At 44.6% G+C, this 18,367-nt stretch overlaps 3 protein-coding genes across 4 annotated transcripts; 1 reads left to right on the top strand and 2 right to left on the bottom strand.

The window, feature by feature from the left end:
* Positions 1 to 339: 339 nt before the first annotated feature.
* rnf113a (ring finger protein 113A) lies at positions 340 to 2,979 on the bottom strand. The gene is made up of 9 exons (XM_083977210.1): positions 2,867 to 2,979; positions 1,879 to 1,958; positions 1,700 to 1,798; positions 1,480 to 1,587; positions 1,168 to 1,384; positions 976 to 1,065; positions 799 to 892; positions 597 to 703; positions 340 to 503 (listed from the first exon to the last, which is right to left on the bottom strand). The coding sequence occupies exons 1-9, from the start codon at positions 2,970 to 2,972 to the stop codon at positions 436 to 438; spliced, it is 969 nt and encodes a 322-aa protein (XP_083833336.1). The 5' UTR covers positions 2,973 to 2,979; the 3' UTR covers positions 340 to 435.
* Positions 2,980 to 3,626: 647 nt separating this feature from the next.
* Positions 3,627 to 17,257, top strand: rundc3aa (RUN domain containing 3Aa; the record flags this gene model as incomplete). Its single annotated transcript, XM_083977873.1, has 11 exons — positions 3,627 to 3,733; positions 12,027 to 12,142; positions 12,406 to 12,539; positions 12,632 to 12,717; positions 12,950 to 13,039; positions 14,184 to 14,264; positions 14,372 to 14,537; positions 14,636 to 14,793; positions 15,914 to 16,027; positions 16,139 to 16,245; positions 17,115 to 17,257. The coding sequence occupies 11 exons, from the start codon at positions 3,627 to 3,629 to the stop codon at positions 17,255 to 17,257; spliced, it is 1,302 nt and encodes a 433-aa protein (XP_083833999.1).
* On the bottom strand, positions 6,159 to 9,462 carry zwi (zwilling). Of its 2 annotated transcripts, none has more exons than XM_083977874.1 (2): positions 9,037 to 9,462; positions 6,159 to 7,173 (listed from the first exon to the last, which is right to left on the bottom strand). In XM_083977874.1, exon 1 carries the CDS (start codon positions 9,443 to 9,445, stop codon positions 9,197 to 9,199), a length of 249 nt encoding a protein of 82 aa, XP_083834000.1. In that variant the 5' UTR covers positions 9,446 to 9,462; the 3' UTR covers positions 6,159 to 7,173; positions 9,037 to 9,196. The 2 variants fall into 2 exon arrangements, with proteins under 2 accessions (XP_083834000.1, XP_083834001.1); XM_083977875.1 differs by lacking the exon at positions 6,159 to 7,173 and adding an exon at positions 7,374 to 8,112.
* Positions 17,258 to 18,367: the final 1,110 nt, after the last annotated feature.

Below are 18,367 nucleotides of genomic sequence, written 5' to 3'. Positions count from 1 at the left end.
AAGGTAATGAACCTACTCCTAAAACTATAGGGATTATGGCAATGGGTGAATTTGCCAAAAATGTTGAACTATCCCTTTAAGTAAAAAACAAAACACATGTTTGAGTTTTAACCTTCAGAGCATAGAGGTCTGCATTTCCTTCAAGTTACTCTGGGCGTGATGTTACTTATGTCAAAAGTGAATGTTACATTGGTGCTTGTTTTGTCTGCATGTATTTCAAAAGTGAGGACAAAGCAAAGTGTTGCAAATGTCAAACTTCTTGACCTTTAACAATAATAAACATTGTTCACTTTAATGTTTTTTTTCCTGTTAATGGGCCACACACACACAACGAGTCGGTGAAGCTTCTAGAAAATGTTATTTTATTCCAAATGTACACAGACAGATACAGACAGGGTCAGAGGGGGGAGGGAGGTTTAACAGGTTCAGATGCTGCTAATCTTCCTCATCTGAAGGCGGTTGGTCTGTTGCAGCTTGGCGTTTCTCCATCTTTGCGATCAATTCTAGATAAAAAAATAAAAAGGTAAATAATATAAAACATGACTGAAGGAACTCTTTACCATTTGTCAGAAGCTACAGCGTCAGATCCTTCTTACCTTTAGCCGGGTTGAAGACACCGTTGGTTTGCGTGTTGCATACGTAGCAGCGCTTGGACTTGCGGTAGTGCTGCAGAGCACAGACCTCACAGAAATAGTGCCTGCACCTGGGAGACAACGGACGGGTCAACACACTGCACACAGTGATGAACAAAAGGTAACAAAATGTTCTGCACAGAGGTGAGGAAGAGGAGAGACTCACTTTGTGATGATGGGATTCTTGAAAGACTCCCTGCAGATGAAGCACTTGAAGGGCATGTCCTCGTCGTCGCTGCTCACCTCGTAGTTCTCGTCATCTACGTGTCGACACGGTGGTGTTAAGGAAATGCTGACACAGATAAAACAACAACTAAAAGACGTGAACTCCTCCTGAACTCACCATTGGCTCCGTATCTGCCCTCCTCCAGCTCCCTCTCGATCTGCCAGCCATGTTTGTAGTCCGACCTGTCGTGGAGGAACTTGCAGCTGTCTGAGAGCAGGAGAGGAAAACACTGGTATTAGTTGCCAAGATTTTTTCATTTATAACAGCTGAATTTAATATTTTAAACTGGTGCAAAGCTTATATATCCACCTCCAAAGCCACAGAAGCCGGTCTCCTTGTAGTCTTTGCAGATGTCCGGCTGGTAGTCCCACCTGACCGTGGCTCTCAGGTGGTCAGGGGCTCGGATCGGTCCTTTCCGGACCATGCCGGAGGAGGCGTTACCCATGGTGGTGTCTTTGGGTTTGATGAATTTTTGATAGTTGTTCATCCCACGGTAGATTTTATCGTCCTCTTTGCCTGTCAGCTCCTGGTGGAGGAGAGAAAAGGTTAAAAGAAACTCAACACAAATTAAACAAAACACAGTCAGTAATTGTTTAAGACTGACATCATTTCATCTTTTACCTCTTGGATTTTCTGACTCCTCTCAAAAATGGCCTGGGCATCATTGTCCTTCTCTGTGTCCAGCTGATATGTAGCTGTTGCTCCCATGTCCTCTGGTCCCTCTGGTTTCTGTTTTGGACAGAAGATCGGCAGAAAGGTGAGTCCTTCAGGTCAGATTTAAACCATCCTTCCTGTAACTGTCCACTGAGGGAGGTCATATCAGAAAACAGTCTCAACTCACCGCTGATCGTGTGGACTTGTAGGCAACGGTGACCTTCTTGGCTTCTTTTTCCTCTTCGCTCTCGTCGGAAGTTACAGTGTCTTTCTCCACTTTCTTTGACTGGACAAGACAATAACAATATGGTTCATCTCACAATTTAATAAAATAAAAATATGATGTTGAGAATATTACAGTGGTACCTTTTGAATCATGGGGTTAACCCGACCGCCTTTCTTGTTTCTGCGCACCACAGAGCTCTGCTCCTCCTCACTGCTGCCATCTGAAAAAAGAAAATACACATTATTTCCATCAAGTCAGGATGATGTGCTCCAACATGGCAAATACAGAGCGCCATATTTGTTAATAGTAACAAGAAGCAATTGATTATCATTTTATGTTTTATTTCTAGGGTTATTTTTTTTCTCTTAATCCTCGTCTTACAACCATACAAAGTTTAATTCAAATGGTATTTATATAAATATATTTATCTTCTACATAATGGGTTATTCTCGGTCAATGAACACATGTAAGGCGGAGTGATACGTGTAGTTAAAGGTCTCTCATTCAATCAAATTATTCTCCATGTCATAAACAAACTAGTTCCACATACTTGTGTTCGGTGCACTTGAATAAGTTTTGTTTAAATTCGTTTAGATGATAGATGATTAGATGACTGGATGGATGGATGGATGAAGGCGCATGCTAAAGAAAGTATCTTTGGTCTAACGACCGTTGATTAACAGTTGTTGGAACACCAGTAAAGCGGAGTGATACATCCAAATTGGTCAGAACTAACGGCTGTAGAACACAAGTAGTTCCATAATTTAGATCAGTGCACTTCAGGTAGTGTAACGTTAGTTTAATCTAGTTACTAGTAGCAACCGCTGGCCTGATAGGGATTATCCATGAGAATTACGAGGTAAATCAAATGCCGCATGACAATTTCTCAACTTTATAGGTCACATCACCATCTTCGTAGGTTATTCTCGTGTATTTGTCAGTAATGGCGACGTTAATGAATCAGGTAGGTAACAAATATAATTAAAAACACATAACAAGGAGAACAACAACAACAGAGCTAGTTTATGTCGTTTCCTTTCCAGTTGATGAAGCTACTACGGCGTAGCCAGCGCGACGTATTATGTCATTTCAGACATTAAACCCGTTACATTACATAGTAAGTATTACCTTTATCGCTGTTGCTCGCTTTTCTCTTTCGTCCGGAGAATTTTTTAGTTGATTTTTTGAACAGAAAAGTGCAAGAACCCGCTTTAGGCTCCTCGGACTCCGCCATCTTTGTATCTTCACTATCTCAATACGAACCGTCGTCGCCACAGCGGCATCTAGCGCCCCGGAGGCAGCCATTGCTCATTATTAGACTCATTATTTTTGATAAATAATTTATTCTAACGACAAAACACATTACAGGCACAGACACTAAAATAATAAACATTTGTGAATTGTATTTTATTTTATTTTTACTTTTTAAGCATTAAAAATCAAAAGATCGACTACAGAAATCTTTATCAGTTGACAACATTTCTTGCAGTGTCTGTTCTTTTTACAGTCTATGCTGTTTTCTGATAATATTAGCTTGAAAGTTGTAATAAGCCATTTATTTTGGCCTCTCAGCTGTGCCAAGCGAATGACGTGTGCTGAATGAAACCGGAAATAGAATATGAAAATAAAAGTCTCTTTACCCATCGATGCGCGTTGTCTAATCAGCTGGTATTTTATTTTGAAGGTTCCCTACCGGAAGTTGTTGGTTTAACCGTGTCTAACTTGCCCCTGCCCTGATCGTTTGCATCCTGTCCTTCTCCTCCAGCAGCAGAGGCAGCATCCGTGGCTCCCCGCAGAGGACAGCGGGTGTTTGGAGGACACAGGGCCCACCGAGGGAGGGGTCCTGGCCTGGGCACGGATCCCGAAGAGGCCCCGGGGCCGCCGCTGGATGGAGTCGGGCTGCATTCAGACAGCAATGGCTATGGGTTTGTCATCGAAAAAGGCGTCTGCCCGGAGCGTCGGCGTGGAGCGAAAAAACCTCATCACGGTTTGCAGGTATACATCACATCACATCACATCACGACACCACCGACATGCTGTATTTATCTGCAAATACATTCTGCTCACCTCTCAGTTATAATCTCATCACCACAATGGAGGATGTATGTCACTCCTGTATTGACTAGCAACAAAAATGCATGGAAAATACCACATAAAAATGAAGATTTAAAGGATGAAGAGGTGGCAGGTGCGTTGAGATACCCCTGCCAGATCACACCCGGCTGTGTAGATGAGAAAACATTTATTTTTCATCCCTTTAATGTGAGTGTTTCATGTCATTATTTGCATTTTCTTTGCTGTGACGTTTGTTATCACATTCATTTCATATCCCTCTAACATCTGTTTATAGGAAAGTGCAAGTCTGCTGTGTTTTTTTTTTTTTTCGTTGTTTGTTTTTTAACAAGCCAGGCCACCTGCTTGATTCCTGTGCGTTCTCTTAGAGTATAAAAGAATGAAACTAAAGGGATGATAATATTAATGGTGTGACAGAGCTGGGGAGAAAACACAACAGTAAACAGGAGGTTTGCTTCACCATCTCAGTCAGGTTCAGTGGTTGTATGGGACAAGGACACTGGGAACAGTGCAAGGACTCCTCCCCCCATCAGTGGTCCTCACGGTGCACTGAGTGCTGATGGACGGTGATGTGTGCAGTCTTTATATGGCTCCCATAAGTCACTGTCTTGTACAGGTTATGGATGGAGATTTCCTGTGCATCAGAGAGATCACCACCCACCAGTTTAACGGTCAGAGCTCAGACCACTCTGAACTCTGGTGATGAGAGGTTTTCAACTTCACAGCACGCTCCAGTTTTATATAAAAACATCTTTGACCTGTCCTGGAAACAGTTTTTAGATATTACAGGCTAAGGAGTGAGGCTGCTTTTACATTCAGTACAGTACAGATGATGCCGACCTTTTGTGGCTCATGAGTTACTAAAATGAAAGTAGTTTTGGCCAAGTATCAGCAGTAAAAGCCTTAGTCAACATGACTGATGACTGGTATTATTTATTTATTTGATATATTATTTCTTGAATATTGCATGATGAATATGAAATCAGTCCACCATGGAGTAACCATAGCGTTCTTCATGCGTCTTGTGACTCTAAAGAGCCTCTGGGAAAGTCAGTGACTTTTTGTTATTGTGGCAAAATGTATACAAATGTGCATACATTATTGTCTTGCATCGATAATCTGACATTGTTACAGTGATACAGAGGAGCTGTGTGTTTTTTAGGATTTTCCTTTGGCATCAGCAGGATTACTACAGTTACTCAGCGTCTGTGTCTCAGTGTTGTGTATACATTACAACACTGATAGAAGTGATAGGCTAATGCTCCAATACTGAAACCTTTGCAAAAATATGAAACATGAGAAGCTGGATAGTTGTTTTCCATTTTTGCTTTAAAAAATGACTAAAGCAATATTTCAGATACCATAATCATTGATTCATTTTCTGTCAGTCGACTCATCATTTCTTCTCTATATGATAAGTTCAATTTATACTGACCTAATCTGCTTTGCAGTATTTTTATATGCAGATATCTGCAGAATAATCACAGCTTTACTGTGAGAGTTTTGATAGTTTTATGGTTCTCTTGTAAAAATTTATTATAACATTAGTATGGACTTGAATTGCAAATTGACTAGAGTCATAAATGATTGTGCAGAGACAGGCACGGTGAGCAGGAGCTCTATAAAAGTGACATCATGCAACATTAGCTCTCTTTTCTTTTCTCAAAAAGACAAAGAAATGGGAAAAAAACTCATCAACACACAATCAAGCGTTTTTATTCCAGTACCTTTCTGACCAAGGTCCTTTCTGCGGTTTTAGTGACATATACAGAAAACAACACAACTTCACACAGAGCATACATGCAAAGAAAGAAAAGTTCTTCTCACGGTGGACTCACGACACATATAGAGATTAGTGAGGGCACAGCAACACTGTTGTTTTCAGTCTGGCCTGACTGCGCTAAGGCCGATTTAATCATTTAAGCGTTTTAATGACAAACACACAGGACAAGACGGAACTAAATCTCAAACAGCTTTTTCCATCAGTAACGCTTATACTACACAGTTTTCTTTCCAGTTCCTAATGAACAACATGACAATGATTAGGTTCAACTTCGAGGGCTCGTCCTCCTCGTCTTCCTCCTTTTACGTTGTTGTTCTTGATGTCGCTCTGGTCAGAGGTGATTCAAGTAGTCGTGGGTTGTTGTGATCTTACAGTCAAACAGGAGGGAGATCCTGAATCAGCAGTGACCCTCTGGCTGGGGCGTCAGGATACAGGATCCCGGCGCCGTGGTGCTGACTGAGGCACAGCGCCGCGGACCGCTGCCTGGCGACGGTAGCTAAGCTGACGTTAGTGCAACATTAGTACACAGAGCTAAGCGTTTATTTATTTTTTCCCCTAATACACGTGTGTATATGTATAAAACCTGACCTCTTCTTCTTCCTTCGTACACGTTTAACATACAATCAGCACACACACAGATTAACATTTTCAATTCCCAAACAGTTCATTTGATGAAGTTATATCGTATTTGTGGGACACTGTTTCTGTTTTTCTTTTTTTATTCTAAAGGGCCAAGAAGTTCACATGTTGTTGTCTGATGTTCCTCAGCACTGTCGTCATCACAGTCCTTTTTTTTTTTTAAATGTGTATTTCAACTTGACCTGGCGTCACAGTGGGCCAGTGTCAGGCACAGAAACTTGCGTCCGGCGTTTCAGTGCCACAGTGTCGTACTGAACAGAATGAAACAACTTTAATTAGAGACACATTACATTATGTACAGCAATGGACAAGTATGGATAATAAAGGAAAACCTGATCAAATGTTTGCACCACCACAGGGAACAGTTCCTGTGTCAGGGACTCAGAGGCTTTACAGTAACACACTCTGGAAATAAACCAAATTCACCACTCATGATTACAAATAATAATGACTAGGAAACCTTGCAACTTATAGGACGAGTTTAAATTTTACCCAAATGATTCATCATGGCCCAAAATCGTATCACCCTGCAGAGGCGTGTGTCGGCTGAAAGAAATAGTTCAAATGTCCAAAATATCCAAAGGAATTTAGTTTTAATGGCTCTCCAGAGGCCTGCTGATATTTATCAGGTCCACGGCGACAGCAGTGTGTCATCGCCATCGCCTGTATCTCTGTGCTGTTGCCACTAGCAACAGGTTTTTTTATCTCAAGAGCCCTTTCCTGCAGTCGAACAAGGGGAATTTTCTTGTTACTCTGGGTTAACTTTGTTTATCTGAGCTGAGCTGAACAAAATGGTGGAGATCAGCAGTCGGCAGTTTACAGGCCTCGTAATGTTCTGCAAATGTACTGCTGTGTTGTGTTGCCTCGGTCTGGCTAAGAGCTGTCACGCTGCTGTCATCCGTGACCGGAGGAGCATGTTGATGTTGTGGACACGGTGGACCTAAGAAAACATAAGATAAGATGAGTGAGGTGTTGGTGAGATGCTGCTTCCTGTAAACAAGAGGACTGAGGGGGGGGGCAGAGGGGGGTTAGGTGGGGGAAGGAGGGTGTGGCGAGAATGTAACGCTCTGTACTCTCGTGAAAACACAAATACATATTCACATCATCAGCTGGACATGCCTCTGCAAGTGGGCAGCTCTATTGTTTAGTTTTTTTTCCTCTGAGAAATAGTTGCATCACTCTGTTCCACCTCGACCCCTTCCATTTTTGTAAAAGGAAATGTCAACAAATCTTTTTCACTTTCTTTTTCGTTTTTTTTTCTCCAGATTTCCAGATGATCTACTTTTTTACTTTTTTTTTTTTTTGTCAAGTATGTGAAGTTACAGCAGAAGTTTCACTAAAACCAAGACCCCGGCCCAAAGACTCCGCCTGCTCTCTCACCGTCACACCAAGTTATTCTCTCTTTTTTTGTTTTGTTTTGTTTTTAAACCCCCCCTCTGTCGTTCTCTAACACCTGATTCACCCTCTCACTGCTGCTCAGACCAACTCCCTCTTTCACCCCGATCCACCGACACCTCCTCTGACCATGAAACACTTTGCCTGGACGCCTGCTGCACAGAGGGGGTGGGTGAGAGAGAGACACACCCTGCTGTAGTAGTTGCAGTTTCCTTTTTCTTTTTCTTTTTTTCCTTTTTTTTTAGGTCTTTTTGGATTTGGATGTGGCCCAAATGATCAATCTTAATTTAATAATATTAACAGGAGCACAAGACATTCGTTCTCTGGGGCTGTATATGTGCCGATCCAGGACAGGACAGGACAGGACAGAACTTCTCCCCCCAAACAGTCCAGGACGACAAACACAGCACTGGCTGGTGTTACACAATGCTGCGGCCAGTGAGGAGTCCGCCTGTGTCATCTGATCCTGCTGGTTATGCCAGGACTGAAGAGAGAAAGAGGGAGAGAGAGAGAGAGAGAGAGAGAGAGAGAGAGGGAGAAACAGAAAGGAGAAGGAGTCAGGGAGACATTTATGAAGGAGGGAGGGAGGATAACGGTTAAAAGCTGAGAGTTAGCGTGAGGGTTAGGCAGGTAGATGAGTGGTGCTGCTGCAGATCAAACACTACTTGTGTAAGTACAGTAGAGCGGTGAGAGAGGAGAACAAGACGGGCATTTAAAAAGAGAGTGGGCTTGGCCGCCGTCCAGGCCGAGTGAGAGGAGGCACAAAAGAAGCTTGTCAGAAGTCCTGCAGTTGTTTTTCAGTGTCAAATCGTACCAAGAGCATGTTGCTATTCCACTCCATCCATTTGCATTTAAGGCACGCCAGTGACCCCCCCCCCCCCCACCACCATCCACCCACCTCCACCCCACCCTCCACATCAAAGCTCTTCAGTTCATTTACAAGCATCTGCTGTCATGTTCCCTCTGAGTTAACGCTGTCACTTTATCGGGGCCGATTTTTGATGCCACATCATCGTCACATCAACAAAATGAAGCTGAGCCATCAGTCCTGGATCATCCCATGGTTTCCCATCGGGTTCCCAACAGGCCCAGCTCTCCATGTAATGAGGAGTTACTGCATTACATCTAATATTCTGTCACAGGAAGTTGCACAAACAGGAAATCTGATTTAATACCAGTTGAACTCCTCGTCTTAACTCTTACACAGAGAAGTCATATTTTTCCCTGAAGGGATTCCCCAACACAAAGTCCAAGTCAGAGCAATGCAAAGCTTAAATTTCCTGCACCAACTCACAGTATTCATGCTCTCTTAACAAACTGCCGTCACCTTTCCAGTGCATTTGAACCCCACAGAGCTCTGCTGTGCAGGCTGCTGCAGAAAACATTTATCAAAAAAAACGCCACTGACCTGTGTCCTCGATAAAATCCGGCATTGGCCACAACAAGTCAAAGCTCCAAACGTAAATTTAATCCAGTTTTCGCTCTCAATCGGATCAGTTCTCTGCGATGGTGCTGTTGTTTTCTTCTCCTTCTTCTCCCCCCCGCCCGGCGACCGGCTGCGCTCTCATCTAGAGCGTCTTGCGCTTGGGGAAGAGGGCTTTCCGAAAAGACGTGCTGGTGGTGCCTCTGCTGAAGGAGGCGGCGCCCAGGGAGATCTTGGTCTTCCCGCTGGTGATGGTGGAGGAGCCCAGAGACGTGGTGCTCTTGCCCCGGCTGATGGACGAGTTCCCCAGGGCGAGTTTGGTCTTCCCCCTCTTGATGCTGGTGTTGCCCAGGGTTAGGGCCGTCTTCCCCTCGGAGAAGCTGGTGTTGCCCATTGAGGAGAAGCTCGTCTTCGTCTTCCTGACCCAGAATCGACGGTGGGGTTCGGCCGGGCTCACTCGACACAACGCATCTCACACTGCTCATGCGGCGTCACCCTGCTCGGCGGGACCTCAGGGGTAATAGTAACATCAGCCAGCGATCCGGAGCAGACCAGAATGCTACGCGTGGATAGCGCGACCCCCGTGGCGCATAATGCCCTCGTTGAGCCTGTCGACGTGGGCTCTGGAAGGCCACATACCGCCCATGTGTCCCCGTGAATGGACAGAGGCAGCCGTAGGTGGCCACAGCCTATCCGGGGAGGCTGGGGACAGTGGAGCGATTGTCCCGCCGCCACGACGACGACACCGGACGGTTGAAGGACACATTGTTGAAAAAGGGGGACAATCTGCGGTGACATCACTTTCTTCTGAGCCATTGTTCCCTATAGCCTCTGATTGTAAGACATTCCCTGTGTGCACGGCCGTATAGACCATATGTAAACTGAGCTGCATGCTGTCAGATTTGATAAGAGAACGGATGAATGTCTTCATGTTCCCTGATGTGTTTTAGGCTTTGATTTTGCTCCCATCCTCTAATTGTGTCGTCCCTCCGTTTGAGCTCTAGGTGTGGTCCCCTGCTCTGGGTTTATTATCCATTACAGTCTCTGTTGCACTGTTTAAAACTCATTACAGCAACCCAGTCTTTATTATTTCCCCATTTTGTGTCATTTAGATGATTGAATATCCCATAAAATAATCAGCTCTTTGTACAAAACAATCAAGCCAAGCAGTGTTTAGACATGTTACTTTTATAAGCACCGTTACATCAGTCAGCTTGTACAGTTTTCTACTTCAAAACTGAGTTTGCTGTTGAATATGTAGCAGAAACGTTATTGCAGCATCCGCAAATACACCAGAGATGTAGACATGTTGGTGACGACTACACATGCACACAGCATACAGGAGAATACTGCTGATTTAAAGCACACACACACACACAGACACACACTCTCTCTTTGTGTCTCCACATACATCACACATGCCTTCCCTCCCTGCCACGTTGACGTCGACATAAACCCATCGTCTCATCGCCGACACATTTGCATCACACGGCTGTTGATTACAGAGCCGTCGGCCGGGCAGCTCACGTGTACAGGTGATACAAACACAGTGATCACAAAACATAGCAGCTCTTTGTTTTATTATTCACTATTTACACTACTGACCTGCTACAACCGACCGGACAGACACATCCGTGGGTTTGTTTTTTTTTTTTAAGTGTGCGGAGGATTCATGTGTGAAAATCCCAGTAGACGTTGCTGTGCGTCTCTTTGCCCCTGGTGAGGGTGGTTTTGACCACAGACACGGACTTGGTCCCATGAGTGAATGTCAGAGTGGTGAGGGAGCTCGTGGTCTCCCCCCGTGTGACGGATGTGGTGCCCGCCGCTACGCTGGCGTTGCCCAAAGTCACGGTGGTTCTGCTCCAGGAGATGGCGGATTTACCCCAGGAGAAGGCGGTCTTGGTCCTCAGGATCGAAACCCTGCCTTTGGTGAAGGAGGTCTTGCTTGTGGAGAGTGTGGTTTTCCACTCATTGTTAGAGTCTGTTTTGGGCTGCTTAGATTCTTTGGGTGTCTTAGCCCTGGCTCCAGGCGTCCGTTCCATCTAGGTGTTCCTGCGCTTGGACGTCAAGGCTTTGCGGAAGGAGGTGGTGGTGGTTCCCCGGGTAAAACTGGCCCGTCCCAGAGCCACGGTCGTCTTTTGCCTCTGAATGGTAGAGTCTCCCATGGAGGTGGTGGTCACTCCCCTGAAGATGGAGGACTTGCCCATGGAGACGGTGGTTTTCCCCCTAGCTATGGAGGTGCTTCCCACTGCCAGGGCCGTCTTGCCCTCGGTGATGCTAGTGTTGCCCATGGAAGCAGAGGCGGTCAGCCTGAGCCCGTGCCCGGATCACGGCTCCTAACATGCAAGCTGCACGCTGCGTAGTAGCCTCTTTCCCTGTTGGCGCGGCGGCCGGGCCAGCGTGTGTGAGGTCAAAAAAGCCAAAGCGGCAGCAGCAGCCCTAAATAGATCAGACCACCATGTATAGATGAGAAGGGGGGGAAGGGAGGGGGGTGGGGTAGGGGGGGGTTATTTGATCATTCTTTGATGCTGGCCGGTGCCCCAGAGGGACGAGACCCAAGAGGACCTGGAAGCGCAGCATGCACAAAGGCTGAGAAGACAGGGCAGTAATTGTATTGTTTTCATGATAACACTGCCAAAGCACTGAAGGGAACATTGTGCAGTACACAAGACAATTGGGGTGACCTCAGTATGATAAGATGGCGCGGCTCCAAAAAAAAGAGAAAAAACCCTCCTCCCCGCTGTTGTTTCAGGGTTCAGATACAGTAGCACGTTTGTCTGCGTGGTTACAGTACACGGCCGCTTCTAAGAGGCTTGTGCCCAGGGAACCAGCCCAAAGTTCAAACTCTTCACTTCTCTGAAGTAGCTTCTTTTTTTGTGTTGTGTGTTTTCACTGCACTTCACTGCACTGTTTTTTTTTTTTTTTGATTTTCTAATTCCTCTCTCTCTTTCTCTCTGTGTTTGCTTCTATTTCAGGTTCTCTGTAAAGACTCTCCTAGAAAAGTACACAGCAGAGCCCATAGATGACTCATCCGAGGAATTTATTAACTTTGCCGCCATTTTAGAGCACATCCTCAGCCACCGCTTCAAAGGTAACACTGCAGGTAACACTCAGCTCAGGGGAGATGGACAAATCACTTTGGAAATTAAAAAGCAAAATGTTTTTATTTTTATGTATAAAATGGAAACAGAGCAGAACTACACACATCACTGCAGGAAATACCCATAGACACAAAAAGCCAAACTCAGGTGTGATGATACAGTCAGCTCAGCTGTGATGTTGCCGTGGCGGCCGACAGTGTGGGCCGCTGTCGGAGCTCAGATGATTCACTGCTGTGTTTAAATCTTGGAGCAGGTTCAGGCAGCTGGTTCAGCTCAGATGGACAGCGCAGCTTCTGGGAGTACATCCGGCTGGCGTGCTGCAAGGTGCAGAACAACTGCATCGCCAGCATCGAAAACATAGAGAACATCAGCACATCACGAGCCAAGGCAAGGAGATCTGCATGCACGAGTGTGTTTTGTGTGTGTGTGTGTGTGTGTGCCCCCTCTGTTCCTACTCACGTCTCCACGTTGTGCCGTAGGGCCGGGCGTGGATTCGAGTGGCGCTGATGGAGAAGCGTCTGTCTGAATATGTGTCCACGGCTCTGAGGGACACGAGAACGACCAGGTCAGAGTCACCAGTTAAAGAGACAACCCGCAAATTTCACTTTGTATATTTTAATCACATACTGTACATCATTGTGAGTGTGTGCTCATCCGAATAAGTGTATTTAAAAAAACCAGAGTTTAGGACACAACCTCTTCTTATACAGATGTTGAGAACATCAGCCAGGCTCTAAAAGCCTCTGCAGGTAGATTTACTTCTCACAGACTATCGTAACCACCTGTTCACCTGACAGGAGGTTCTACGACGACGGAGCCATCATGCTGAGGGAGGAGGCCACGGTTCTGACCGGCATGCTGATTGGACTGAGCGCCATCGACTTCAGGTGAAGACAGTGAATCACACTGCAGATGTACTGGATGGTTCAGTATATGAGTGCATCCATCATCCACTGGATTATATTTGTACTATATTTTATTTATTACCTTCTATGACTGTCACATTGTTTTTTGGCCTAATATTAAGGAACTGGGAAAGAGTTTGAAATTTACTATTTTCTATATTGGAAGTACAGATCATGCTAAAATTAAAAAAAAAAAAAAATCTCATTTCTGAAATGAAATCAAAAATATATTCAAATTAGTGAGGAAAATGTATTTTTATAGCAGTTTTCACAGATAAAGAACTCACAAGGGCTTAACATCATGAAAAATGAAACAAAACTTCAAGAAATAACACAATAAAATAAATAAAAAGCATGTTTGGCCATGACACCTACATTTCTAAGCCACTCAACAACTGGATATTAAAGTTATTATCTTCTGAGCATTGAGCTGAACACAGTCGTCAGTCGTACATGTCTTAATGGGATCTGAACGTTCATTTAAAATGGACACTTACATTTTTCTCATGTGGTTTCAAAGAGCTGGATATTATCATCAGCAGACGCAGTAAGAACAGACCAGAACCCAGAAACTTCCTGTCTGTGACCTGGTCTGAGCTCTCAGCTCCTACATTTAATAAATCTGCTGGTAGTTAGTACGTATTCATCAATAATGCACGGTGGTAAGAGATGTAGTATGTGCACTCTCTCATGTTTAATGTATTTCTACATCACTTATGACAGTGGCAGCATGAATGAGACATGTGCAGTGTAAAAAGTGGCCGTTTATCCTCTTCATGTGCACATCAGCAGAATAAACATTTTTCTATATTTGGCTTCTCTGCTGCATTTTAATAATTTAGTTTAGTTTAATAAGTTTATTTGTATCAGGGACAATGTACAAAATAACATTAGTCTCAAAATGTGAGGAGATGCATTGTACATGATTTAGCATTTCTTTTCATCTGTAGTCGCACGTCACAAACATTCAGGTATAAAACATATTACATAACAGAAGGAAATAGGAATGGACAGTTATTCAAATACTTCATACTTTGACAAAGTTAAAAAATAATTTAGGTTTAAGATTAATGTTTATTTAATTCACAGATATTTACTGATGGATTGTGTGTCTGTGTCTGTGCAGTTTTTGCCTGAAGGGAGAGACTCTGGACGGGAAATCTCCAGCTGTGATCGACTACACGCCTTACCTGAAGTTCACTCAGAGGTGAGACTGATCTCATTCCTTCATGTCACCTTTGTGTGTCTGTACGTGTGTGTGTGTGTGCGCAGGTGCAGCAGTGTGTAAGTCTCCTCCCCCTCTCTGTTGTGCAGTTACGACTACCTGAGCGACGAGGAGGACCGGCGCAGCGTTGACAGCAGCAACAGCGAGGAGAGCGTCCCCGAGCATCCCTACATCCCCCTGGTGACGGACGAGGAGAGCTGGAGCAACAAGTGTCGCAAGATGGAGCAGAGGTTCAAGATCGTCTACGCCCAGAAGGTGACGCACAAACCTTTAAAACCACGCTTTTAAAACCAGATTCCTGCTGTTGAAACACACAACTCAACATCTCCTCTGTGTGTGTGTGGTGTTACCAGGGTTACCTGGAGGAGCTGGTGCGCCTGCGGGAGTCGCAGCTGAAGAACGTGGAGACGGAGAACAAGCGTCTGAGGGCCAAGGTGGAGGAGCTGACGGTGCAGGGCCAGCAGGAGAAGAAGGAGCTGGAGGCCGTCGTCCTGGAGCTGCAGGCCCAACTGTGAGAGCACACACACACACACACACACACACACACACACTGCATCACACTCACCTAATTAAACATCCGAACTACAACCACCTGCTCCAACATCATCACTGCAGCCTGTCTGGATTATATCTACATGTCCTCACATACACATGTTAGATAACACATGTGTAAGTAAAGGGTTAATGAGGAGTTTTAAAATAATAATCATGTTTTCATTTTAAAAAAAATTTCACTGGTCTACATTTTCCTCTATACAAGAAAAGAGAATAAAGATTTAATGCAGATGCAGTTTGCATGATGTAATGCACATTTTTCACTCTCGACCTATCTGATTTCAAAACACACGCCAGATGGTGAAACGCTTGTTGTTTCATCAGACCAACACACACACACAAATCTCCAGTTTCATTTAATTGATGTTAAGAATGTGTAATGTGGTGTTGTAAGTCCTCGTCAGATGTAGCACTTTTATTCCCTTGCACTTTAAAACTGCAGTAACTTCCAATAAGCACTTTTTAATCTGTTATTCTATCCAGCAAGCAGAGAGCATAGTATTTTAGTATTTTTGTGTATTATCACAACAGAGTATTAGGGCCACATTGAGGAAAAAAAACAAAAAACACAGACTTGGAGAATAAAGTCATGAATTTACGAGAATAAAGTCATACATTTCCTACGAGAAAAAAGTCATAACATTACGAGAATAAAGTCGTATTTGTGATTTTTTTTATTTGTCAATGTGGCCCTAATATTCCGTCGTATATTATGCATTTTATTTTTTGTACAATTTTATATAGATTATGATATGTATATTTAGTACTCAAATGCCCTGTTTCTCTTTTATGCTGCTGTGACAAACCGGAGTGAATAAAGCTTTGTTCAGTTTTTTAGGGTTTGAGCTGTAGCTAAACCTGTGTGAGTATATCTGAGTAAGAGAGACAAAATAAATACTTCCTTGATATCTTTATTTGTTTTTCTTCACCATATATTTACTATGAATGCTGATGTGCGTAGAACAAAGTTGAGTTTTTTATTTTTGTTTTGTAAAAAAAAAAAAAAAAGACAAAACTCAGTGAATACACTCTGTAAACTAAACAACCCCTTGTTTCTTGTTTCTCTGTTCTCTCAGCTCTGCGCTCATGCCCTGTGATTCCTCCCATCTGGTTAAAGATCTCTCCATCCCGCTGGTCAACCAGTGGTCCACCATCACTAACAACCAGGGCGATGTCAAACTGTTCCGCAGGTGAACTCAAACAGCGTCTGTAGCTTCTCTGCGATAATAAAGCTGAACCAGAGGAGCTCACACTCAGTATTTATGTTGTGCTGTGATGTGATGACACTTGTGTCTGTGCAGGAGGAGTTTCCACAGTTTGGAGCAACTGTCAGCTGAAGTCAGTCTGAACTCCGACTCCCAGAGGACCGAGGGGCGGCAGAACGGAGACGCCGCCTGGACCTCAGCAGGTTGGGTTGCTTCTTAAAGGGATAGTTCAACATTTTGGCAAATTGGCCCATTGCCATAATTGTCAGTGCAAGCTACTTTTAGAACGGCGGAGCAGAGCCGTGAGCTGCTCAGAGCTACGCTACGGAGGCTCATGGGATTTCTTGGTTTCCCTCATCAAGCTCATCAAATACACAATCCAACAACTCCACAACGCTCTGGTGGACAAGTTGTGACCTGCACATTCACTACGCTATGAGATAATAACAGAACGCAGTTGTTTTAGAGGCAAATTCAGAGACTGCTTGCTGAAAAACTGCCCTCGATGGGAACGCACATCAGCGGTTTTGCATGAATTTACCTCTAAAACAACTCTGACTGGTAACGTTGTTACCAACTTGTCCACCAGAGCGTTTTGGAGTTGTTGGATTGTGTATTTGATGAGTTTGAGGAGAGAAACCAAGAAATCCCATTAGCCTTTGTAGCGTAGCTCTGAGCAGCTCACGGCTCTGCTCCGCCGTTCTAAAAACAGCTTGCACCGACAATTAAAGGTAACGAACCTACTGCTATGACTATAGGGATTATGGCAAGACAGACATTGATGTTTGGTTGAATCAGTTTGTTATTGAGCTACACTTTGTTGTTTGTTGGTCTGTCCTGATCCCACAGCAGTGATATGTGTGTGTGCTCCTCCTCCCTGCAGTATAAAGGCCTTTCAGTGGCAGCCATCCTCCCCTGCACATGTACTACATGCTCATACAAAGGCCGGCTTGATGCCTGTGGGCAGTTTGAGCTATGCACCATCGCATCGCTCATGTTTATTGTGTGTGTGTGTGTGTGTGTGTGTGTGTCTGTGTGTGTGTGTGTGTGTGTGTGTGTTATCCGTGTGCAGGAAAGGACACCACTCCCTCCATGTTGGGTCTGTGTGGCTCTCTGGCCTCCTTGCCCAGCTCCAAGTCTCTGGCCAGCCTCAAGTCCAGCGAGTGTCTGGTGAACATCAGCGCCGAGCCCAGCCCCGCGCTCTCCCCCAGCTAGGTGCTCCGCTAACCCTAACCCCCCCCTCAACCCCCTGCCCCCTCTCAGCCCCCTGCCTGGTGATGCTGCATTGACCACGCCCAGAACACCTGAACGCAACCCCGCTCCCTCCTCCTCCTCCTCTTCCTCTTCCTCTTCATCCGTCCACCAAGAGAAGCCAACGTGACCGTCCGTCGTCTTCGTCGTCGTCGTTTTCCGGATTTTTGTACTCGTCGTCTCCAACCTGAAAGGATCCATCTACTTCTCCTCCTCCTCCTTCGCCTTATCTGCTCCACTCTTCTCCCATCCATCACTCCTCCGTACTGTCTGTGAATCTCTCCATCCATCCATCATCCTGCAGCTCCTCTGTCGTCCCCGTCCCCGTCCCCCCCCCCTCCTCCTCCTCCTCTTCCTCTTCCTCCTCCTTCACCGCATCGACTTCTTTCCCTTCAACTGTTTCCTCGTTGTCTTTCTTTCAGTATCAGTATCGTCCGTGCTCCTTTGGCCTGTTCGTTCATCTGTTCATTCTTTCATTTGTTCGTTCATTATTCAACCAAAACAAAAACAGCACCTGCAGCTCTTTGGATGCTACAACAGACATAGGTGACGTGATGATGATGATGATGATGATGATGATGATGATAATGAATTATCCACATGAAGTTAGCGGGATCTGCCGCCTCTGAAACATCAAACATCGAACATCGTCTCCCTGCTCGATTATGCGTCAGCGACACAAACCGTTGCAGTTTGTTTGAATCTGTGCAGCTATTTGTTTCTTCTCTCAGATCTTCAGCTGAAGCCAGCTATGTTATTTATTTTACACACACATCACTGGATTGTTTTATGTTTTCTGTTGCAATAAAATGCCTTTTTCCATTAGTACCCGTCTCTCTCTCTCTCTGTATGTATCACAGTATAGAGACTGATGTGTAGTTTATTGGAGCTATGTGTGTAGTCTGGCTCCATCTTGTGGTTTAACGTTATAAAGTGAGTGAAGCTGGAATAATTAAATTAATCGGCAAATGAAGCAGATAGTGAACTTGTATTTACCACCTCCATACAGTAGCTGCTGTTTAACACCTGACCCCCACCTTTGTGATCTTTCTATCTATCTATCTGTTTTTTATG

Source organism: Trachurus trachurus (assembly GCF_905171665.1).
Source record: "Trachurus trachurus genome assembly, chromosome: 8".
Classification (NCBI taxonomy): Eukaryota; Metazoa; Chordata; class Actinopteri; order Carangiformes; family Carangidae; genus Trachurus; species Trachurus trachurus.
This window is presented reverse-complemented; position numbering and strand designations above follow the sequence as displayed.

Coding starts and splice junctions, on each gene's coding strand:
- rnf113a (XM_083977210.1), bottom strand. CDS start 2,972: ATGGCGGAGTCCGAGGAGCCTAAAGCGGGTTCTTGCACTTTTCTGTTC. Junction 1,588..1,699: donor ACAAGTCCACACGATCAGCG/GTGAGTTGAGAC, acceptor TGTCCAAAACAG/AAACCAGAGGGACCAGAGGA. Junction 504..596: donor TGTCTTCAACCCGGCTAAAG/GTAAGAAGGATC, acceptor TTTTTTATCTAG/AATTGATCGCAAAGATGGAG.
- zwi (XM_083977874.1), bottom strand. CDS start 9,445: ATGGGCAACACCAGCTTCTCCGAGGGGAAGACGGCCCTAACCCTGGGC.